General features: G+C 37.2%; 1 protein-coding gene across 1 annotated transcript; it reads right to left on the reverse strand.

Annotated features, from left to right (window-relative positions):
- Positions 1–1789: 1789 nt before the first annotated feature.
- On the reverse strand, positions 1790–3990 carry LOC140861390 (endoplasmin homolog). The gene is made up of 7 exons (XM_073264413.1): positions 3963–3990; positions 3281–3401; positions 3019–3172; positions 2846–2926; positions 2380–2491; positions 2124–2250; positions 1790–1840 (listed from the first exon to the last, which is right to left on the reverse strand). The coding sequence occupies exons 1-7, from the start codon at positions 3988–3990 to the stop codon at positions 1819–1821; spliced, it is 645 nt and encodes a 214-aa protein (XP_073120514.1). The 3' UTR covers positions 1790–1818.
- Positions 3991–9238: the final 5248 nt, after the last annotated feature.

Raw genomic sequence — 9238 nt, forward strand, 5'->3', positions numbered from 1 at the left:
CGAAAATCGAGCAGTTACCTGCTATAACATCGTCTGGTGCTGCCTGAGCCTGATCCTCTATCAAAGAAAAAACTCGTGCTTGCTGTCTCGAAGGCTGGTTCGCACTAGAGTTACCTCCCTGTCTATTCTGCTGCTGAGGCTGGAAAGAGTGAACCGCAGAAGACTGCCTCTCAGGCTGAACTGTAGGTCGAGATGAACTTCTCCTCTGAGCTCGATCTCTGTTACGCTGAGGGCACACCTTAGAAAAGTGTCCCGGTTGCTGACAGGTGTTGCAGTTACCAAAGACTCCCACACACTGATCTGGTGAGTGTCTACCTCCACACTTGCTGCAGTACAAGGATGACGATCTAGAACTCTGTCCTGAACCGAACTGCTTGGAACCACTAGAACTAGAAGAACTGTTCCCTTGCCTTTTGAATTGTTTCCCTCTTGCTTTATACTGGTCCTTTCTGTTTCCCCCACTGTTTCCACCTTCATACCTCTGCTGCTGGTTCTGATGCTGAGGTGGCTGATTCTGATACTGCCTCTGTTGCTGAGGTGCCACCTGATTACCTCTCTGCCTCCACAAGCCTGCTTCTGCTCCCTTTGCGTGATTCATGGCATCCGCAAAGTTTTTAGGCCTGTTGGTGTTTACCAACGTGAAGATATCGGGGTTCAAACCATTGATGAACTGATCGGCCTTTGCTTCTTCATCTCTGGCAATAAGCGGTGCAAAACGCAACAAACTATCAAACTTAGCCACGTACTCCTCAATGTTCAGATTCCCTTCCTTCAGATTTGCAAACTCAGCTCCCTTATCTTTACGATACAAGATAGGAAAAAACCGCTTATAAAACTCAGATTTAAAAAGAGTCCAAGTAACTTTCGCACCTCTACTCTCCATTGCTTTCTTCGTCATGATCCACTAGCTCTTAGCAACCCCACGAAGCTGATGAATGACTAACCTGATTCGGCGGTCATCTGTGAAGTCAATGGAATCGAACAACTGATCAATATCATCCAACCAACTCTCACAGTCAACTGGATTTTTTGAACCCATCAACAACAGCGGATTAAACGACTGAAACATCTTCAGCCACTACAAGAAAAATGGCTAAAGACAACGCTTTTTCTGCGTTGTTAATGTCCCCGAAAAGCGTTGTCGTAGCCAGTGTTGTAAAAGACCACGCTCAAAGACAACGCAGAAAAAGCGTTGTCGTTTCTGAAAAAAACAACGCTTTTTCGTTTTTGAAAAAGACAACGCTTAAAAAAGCTTTTCTGGTAAAGAAAACGCTTAAAAAAGCGTTGTCTTTATTCAAATAAAAAACAAAAAAAAAATTTAATTCACAAATTTTCAATATTATAAATCATTAAAAATTCAAAAAGTTGTAAAATAAAATTTAATATAGAGTCTTTCAGTATTATAAATCATTCAAATATAAAAATAATCGAATTCTAATATACAATCGTCCAATATTATAAATCATTCAAATATAAAAAATAATTGAATTCTAAATCAATGTGTTCTAGGAAAAAACTATGCATTAATCACGAAAAACTTTGATTCTTCCCTTCAGCACATGTTCCCGAGCTTTCATAAAATCCGCTACAATCTCTTATCTTTTAATTTGTATCTCCGTACTGTAAATTATTAAAAATAAAAACAAACAAACATAAAACAAATATGAATACAAATATTAAAGCAATTTGAATGCATTTGCCTAGCAGATTTAAATTAAATTCACCATATCCTCCCATCCAAATACAGCCAAGAAGTACTGTTTCAGATAATTAAAGCAAATGACATTTAACTTCTCTTTAGCCCAGCCAAATGCGAAGTTATAGATCTCTCGGGATTTCTCTGGACAAATAGAAGCATCTATCGAATTTAGTAATATTTAAATGAAATATTCTAAATATAATGTTGTAGAGATCATATATTAAATTTCTAGCAGACAACAGATACTAACATATAAGAACTTACTGTTTCCAGTAACTATGCCACATGTAACACAACAAAAAAATAATAAATGAAAAATGACAATCAACTAACATAGAAAAAATGATGGTACGTGATACTGATGATGATGATATCCTAATAAATATCCTAATAAATATATGAAAAACATAACTACAACACATACTGTTTATCATCATTATTTTTGCTAATCACTTCAACGTAGTCAGCCACAAGATATACGGAGTAAAATCCAACACCAAATTGCCCAATAAGGTTAAGATCTCCACTGGTCTGCATTTTTTCTACAAATGTTGTATAGAAAAAGGTCATTGAAAGTTAAAAACAAGGAAAATCCGATCTGTAAATGCTTTCAAGTAAAAGTAAAATCAACTGTTGAGCCATCATACACGAATACACGATACAAACAAACATACACACACCTGAAGTTCCAGATTTGGAAATGGTTCCCAAATTCTTGATCAAATCCTCCTTTGTCATTCCAATACCTCTGTCATGAATTGAAACTGTTTTCTTCTCTTTGTCCAATGTAATCTGCATTTGTTCATTTCGTTCATAATAAGTCATGTCCATTAATTTTCAGAAAAATGAGTTCATTATAAATTCTGATAAAACAGCTTAAAATTCCACGAGAAATCTTTATGATTACAGCACTCAACAGGAAGTCAATACATAATCAAGAAATATGATGTCTATAAAATTCTAATACAGCCACTTAACAGACTCCAGAGTACTTTCATGAAAATCTGAAAAATTATTCTTTACAACATTGGAAAAATTATTCCATATGCATCAGTAATACCATAATCTAATGCTTAAAAGCTTCCTACAAAATGCTAAATGAAAATTTAGCAAAACTGACTAAACTAAAACCAATAAATCACGAACCTGAATCTCGAGCTTTGTATCATCACCTTCAGCCAAAATTTCTTTGTCCGTGAGTGACAGGAATCTAATCTTGTCCAGTGCCTAAATCAGCAACAACCATACATCAAACACAAGCTCTTTCCAGCGAAGTTGATGTAAATAACATCAAACAAAGTGGAACAACAAAAGCTCACATCAGAGACACTTGAGATCAACTCTCTCAAGAAAATATCCTTATTGCTGTAAAGCGAGTTGATAATGATGTCCATAATCCGTGAAACTTCAGCCTGGAATTGATACTTCTCTGCATCGGCACGAAGAGTTTTCCTTGATATGGACTCACATTCTCTGAATAACAGTAGCAAATCACACACCCAAAAATATAGATTGATTATTGATAGTTTTAAAGTGACAAACAACATTTGAATGAAACATGAAGATGGTATTTCAAAACACCTCTTAACAACATCAGAATCTGTAGATAATCCATGGGGAACAGCTACAATCTTATCTTCCAATTTTGGCGGATCAACAGGAGCATCCACGTCAATTTCTGCATTTTCATGTAGTTTCCTACCTACAAATTTTGAAATTCAGTTCCACAACTGCAATTAAGCAGCATCACTATCATTCCAAACAAATCCTAGGCATAAAACACAACAGAGCAACACTAATAAATTTCAAGGATTGCAGTACTTGTTCGACTTTATCCTGAAGAGCTGAAATCTCAATTGTATTGGAGAGTTATAATCATTTTTATCTTCTAAGTAATTACCACAAAATAAAACATAACATTCACAACAACGCGAACAGTGAAGAGGATTTAAGCAGCCACTGAATGGTTTTTACAAAACAAGAACCGGTAAAATAACGAATGTTATGGACTAGTACATCAGTTATCCAGTAACAAACTCATAAGCATCTGTTATCCAGCAAATTTCGATGCACTCCAACACAAAAAATAAAAAAATGAAACAAACAAAATCAAATTCCATCTATTCGCTTTCTGTCTCTAGAATTCAGCAATTTCAAAATACAGAAAAGAAAACCGGTGAAAGTAACCAAAATTCAGCTCATGACCCCGAGCTCGAAGAAGAGTGAACATGGGAGGCAGTTCCCACGGCGGAGGGATCAGCACCAAAAGATGAAGTGATGGTGCTGGTCATTTACTCAGGCCGCGAGACCCACTGGCCGCCTGGCTCTCCCCCGACACCACGTGTTAGTGCCACCAATACTTCAGTACAAAACTCAAAGTGTTAACACAAAGCAAATACCGACAAATCAAAGCTAAAAATTATAATTCAAGACCAACGAGAATAAAAATTTTCCAAAAAGAAATTGAACACTGGTACGAAATAGCAGCGCAGAAAAGCATGAAATCAAAATGGAATTAAGTGTAAATAAATTTTGAGCGAGGAACAAAACACCATAAATAAAGGCTGGAGAAGTGGAGAGACGATCTATAGAGCAAATTCTCAAAAAATGACAGATCTATTAATTATATGGCATTACCTCAAGATCGCAATCACCCTCGTTCAATGTCAGACCATGGAGCAGCATGCGGCCGACCTTACTGCCACTGCCACTGCCTCGTCGCCGGAGTCACCAAGTACCCGAGCAAGGTAAATCCCGAAAGTCTGCCAATAAGCTCGTCGCCGGAGTCGCCAAGTACCCGAGCAGCAAAAATCGACGATGATGGAAAAACATAAAGTTGGAATCGAAAGAGAGCAAAAGGGAAAGGGAGAAATCGCGACTAAGGGTTTGGGGATTTTAGGATTTTTTTCCAGACGTGAAGGGGTTAAAATAATAGATATTTTAAGTTTTATTTTAAATTAATAAAAAAAATGTTTATCTACAAAGCTTTTTAAAAAGCGTTGTTGTAGATTAAAAAAAAACGCTCATAGACAACGCTTTTAAAAAGTGTTGTCTTTGACCTAAAAAAACGCTTAAAGACAACGCTTTTAAAAAAAAGCGTTGTCTTTTTATGAATATAAAATATATATAGACAATGCTTTTTACTAAAAGCGTTGTAATATAAAAAAAACAAAGCTTTTTACAAAAAGTGTTGTCTTTTAGGTGTTGTGATTGAGCATTTTTGTTGTAGTGAGCAAGGTTTCCATGGGCGTCGCTGTAGCATCCATCTCAACCGTTTCAGTACTAGCTTGCTCAGTTATAGGAATAACTGGCGGTGTGTTTCTGTTTATCACTCGACGAGTACCCATCTGATAATCAAAGGTTAGGGCACAAGATATCTCAATCGCTACAATACGGTGCCCTTACAACCGCTTGAAATACCGGATACCCGTCGATAACAACACAATTACATCTCAAGTAGTTCATGCTTTATTAATTAAATCACATAACTCATGTAATTCAATTAATTCTCAAATAATAAAACATGCTTGCATGGAATTAAATAATCAATAAATAACTCAAACACATGCGAGGAGTCAATACATGTGGACTCGAACTACCCCGCTCACTCTAGTTCAATCCAAGAATCTTAATGCTCTGATACCACTTAATGTGAGACCTGGGTTCTAAACAACTAATCTCGGGATTAAACAACAATTAGACATACAATATCCAAGATTAAAAGCAAAGAGAGAATTTTTTTTTTTTTAATGAATAGTGCTCCACTCGATCGCAGTGAACTCGTGCGATCGATCGGAGCCCAAAAGTGCCAAGTTCTGCCCGGGGAAAAATAAAAGTTGCGCTCGATCGCAGCAAACTCGTGCGATCAAGCGCAGCGCAAAACTTCAAGGTTGCTGCCCAGAAAAAGAAAACAGAACCAAAGGCTAGGCAATCCAATACCATACAAGCCATTCAAGCTAATCAATGCTTCAAAACATAAACATGCATTACAACTCAAAACCTCCACTAATACATAAAATTCTGGAGTTCAACAACTGTTCAACAGTAAAGGACAAGCAATAACAACATAACGACGAATTTCGATATCTAAACATGTTCTAACATATCTAGGTTGACATGCTGAAATCGACTTCTAAACCGAGTCTCACTTCTACAACTTTCCCTCGAAGCTAACCATGCCTCTTCTGAATTGTTCCTGCCCTACCTGTTGCCAAGTACACATACAAAACAAAGCAACAACCGGATAACCGGTGAGAACGACATTCCCGGTAAAAGCAACATAACAAGTAATGAATCAATAAACAAGCTTTCAAGACAACACTTAATCAATATTAACGTAATGAAATGCATGTCTTTAAACCGAATATCAATTCTGATAAACGAGGGATTGCTGTTGTGCTTTTGGGATCCCAAGGATGAGATCACGTAACGACTCACCGACTCTCCCAATCGAGGTGGTGTCACGTATCCCACTCCTCTAGACTTTGAGCAACCATAATGAGTATGCTAGCATTAAGCGAAACGACTACGACCTAGGCCACTCAATCATAGTTCTCAAATGTCTAAACAAAAAGGGCGGTTCTGCCCACTGAAATCAACGTAGGCTCAAGATGAATGCATAACAGAAATATAAACATAAGCCACATAATCAAAAGCAAAATCAATCAACAAGACACAAGTTCCTCATGCTAGAACAAGTGTAGATGCAATATGTGATTTGAAAGGGAAACTCGAGAACCAACTGTCCCGAGTATGCTATCCCACTACGATGACTGCTTTTACCTTTCGATGTAGTAGATCCAACTCCGGATAAGCTACAACAAAAGATTGTATCAAAGACTATACCAACTAAACAACAACTATGGTTCAAGGTAATTCTCTTTACCGTTCTTCGTCCAATCTCTTGACGATCAAAAGCTGTTAACACCAGGCTTGACAACTCCAAACGAATCTGTTCAGATACAAAAATTGATCAACAATGACGATCAATACACAAGCCCAAAAACAACAACTCCAACGGTTCAAAACTCCAAAAACTCAAACCGGCGGCATAACGGTTAAAACTGAACAAACCAGAAACGCAGACAGCAGTTCAATACCGATATCAACTCATATCAATGCTAATACAACAACAAAAGCTCAAACCCAACCAATCTAAAAATCCACATTTTCAAAAATGGCTTCCAAAAATCATAACAAATCCGAACGTCGTTCTAATTCAAAACCGACAGATAATAAACGATTAGAACTCTGTCAAGAACAACATACTCGAATCTCGAACGATTCTAACAAAATCCAAAAACTAGAATGTATCCGATCGTAGAAAAACTTACGATATAACGGAAATGTAGCTGTAGTGATCGCTAATCTGCCATCAGAAATAAATTTCAATGGCTGGATCGAGCTCGGACTGAAATCACAAGGATAGGAGAAAGCTTGGAGGCGCTACAATGGTGGATCTCGGTTTTGAGAGGAAGGAGAAGACTTTGAAAAGTCAATACAAGTGTAGATAATATATAAAATCCAATAATTGCGTTTTAGTCCCAGAAATTTCCAAAATTTTCAAAATGGACCCTGATCAAAATCAAGTCGGCTTGTGAACTTTGAAACCTCCGATTAACTCAAATAAACTCATTTAAGATTAAAAAATGGGGCGTTTCACTCTCGCCTGCTGTCTAGGAGGTTGGTTCAAATTCTAGTTGCCTCCTTGACGATTCTATTGTTGAGGTTGGAAAGAGTGAACTGCATTCAATTGCCTCTGAGGCTGAGACGACTGTCGAGAAGCATTTCCACTCTGTGCTTGCTCAAAGCCCCGTTGAGGACAAAGTCTAGCATAATGCCCCGTCTGCTGACAAATATAACAATTCCCAAATATTCCCCTACACTGGTTGAAACGACCAAATTTTCTAAAATAACATATGCGGAAAAATATATATATTTTTTTAAATACTAAGTAAAATAAATGTACATACATGCCCATACATATATGCACAACAATAAACAGATTTAAAAATAACCTAAATAAAAATGCAACATTTCATACTTAAATATCTGAGTCATACTTAAATAAAATACTATCAAAACAATTAACTTAAAAGTTTGCGTGCAATAAAATTACTTAATAAAAATAGTATTAAAATTCGCCACTGAAAAGACTTAAAAGAAATAAATAAATAACAGAGTTTATAATTCTAAAAAAAATATTCATAATGACTCAGACGACGGCCGCGGGGGATCACTACCTGTCTGCTCATACGTCCTCGCTGCCGGTAGGTATTACATCTTTCTCTACGTACTCACCTGCACCATATAAGTGTAGTGAGCCTAGAGGCCCAACATGCTAACATAACAAGGATTTAAAATAATTTAAATCACTGAAATACTAATACATAACATATACATGAATGGGCATGCTTAAAAGTCATGAATCATAACTTAAAATCTTGCTTAAATTTGATCTTAAATATAATCATATAATACATACTTAAACATTGTTGACCATAACATTTTTCTAACATCGCATGATCGTATCCATAGTGTAACCTTAAACTTAAATGGTTCGACTGATCAGTCTCTTAAAACTAACATACGCGGCGGTGACGAATCACCTCTTGCTGGTAGTAAACTACCCTTAAATTGACAGTAAACTGCCCTTAACATGTGGGGACTTGTCCCCCTTAAATTGTCACACTACTTCAACTTCCAACATAAAATTATTTTCTTGCTCAACCTTAAACATTAAATCATGCCATAAAATTATTTCATGAATGCAAGTACTTAAATAAAAATGTGTGTCCTTCATATATATTTAATTTAATTTTTATACTAACATATAAATACTAAAATAACTTCCATGCATAAAATAATTAAATATATAATTAGGACACATGCAATTTCTCATGGTTTGTACTGAACCGCTGGCCCTAACACTCAAGCCCATTTTCTTAAATTCTGGCCCATTAACACTGAAACTGGCCCATTAACATACTTAAGCCCATTAACGCATTTCTAAGCCCAATAAATCAATTAAAGCCCATTCGCACATACTTGACCCAATAACAACTTAATCTGGTCCAATGTGCCCAAAAGCCCAAAGACTGGCCCAATAACTTCCATGGGCTCCCAAGCCCATAAAATTATTGGGCTAACTTAATTTAATTTAATTAAGCCCAATAACAATTAAATTCAACCCAAATAATTAAATGGAGCCCAATTAAATTTTTGGGATTTAATTAGGCCGATTTAACACTTAATTAAACTTAAAACTTAAAAATAAAAATACCTGAGCCCGACTCGCTTAACCCGAACCCGGACCCAACTAACATAACCCATGACTTTCCAGACCCGACCCGGACCCAACAACCTGACCCGGATCCACTCTAAACCCTAAAACCCGATTCCCCCTCTTGCACAGCCCTCGGCCGCGAGCAGCAGCCACTCCATGGCTGCTGCCGGCCTGCTCCGGTCGCCCCTGGCCGGAGCTCTACCGCCCAAACGTAGCCCACGTCTGGGCAGTCCTAACCTAACCACAACCCCAGC

This window comes from Henckelia pumila, chromosome 1, assembly GCF_033568475.1.
Source record: "Henckelia pumila isolate YLH828 chromosome 1, ASM3356847v2, whole genome shotgun sequence".
Classification (NCBI taxonomy): domain Eukaryota; kingdom Viridiplantae; phylum Streptophyta; class Magnoliopsida; order Lamiales; family Gesneriaceae; genus Henckelia; species Henckelia pumila.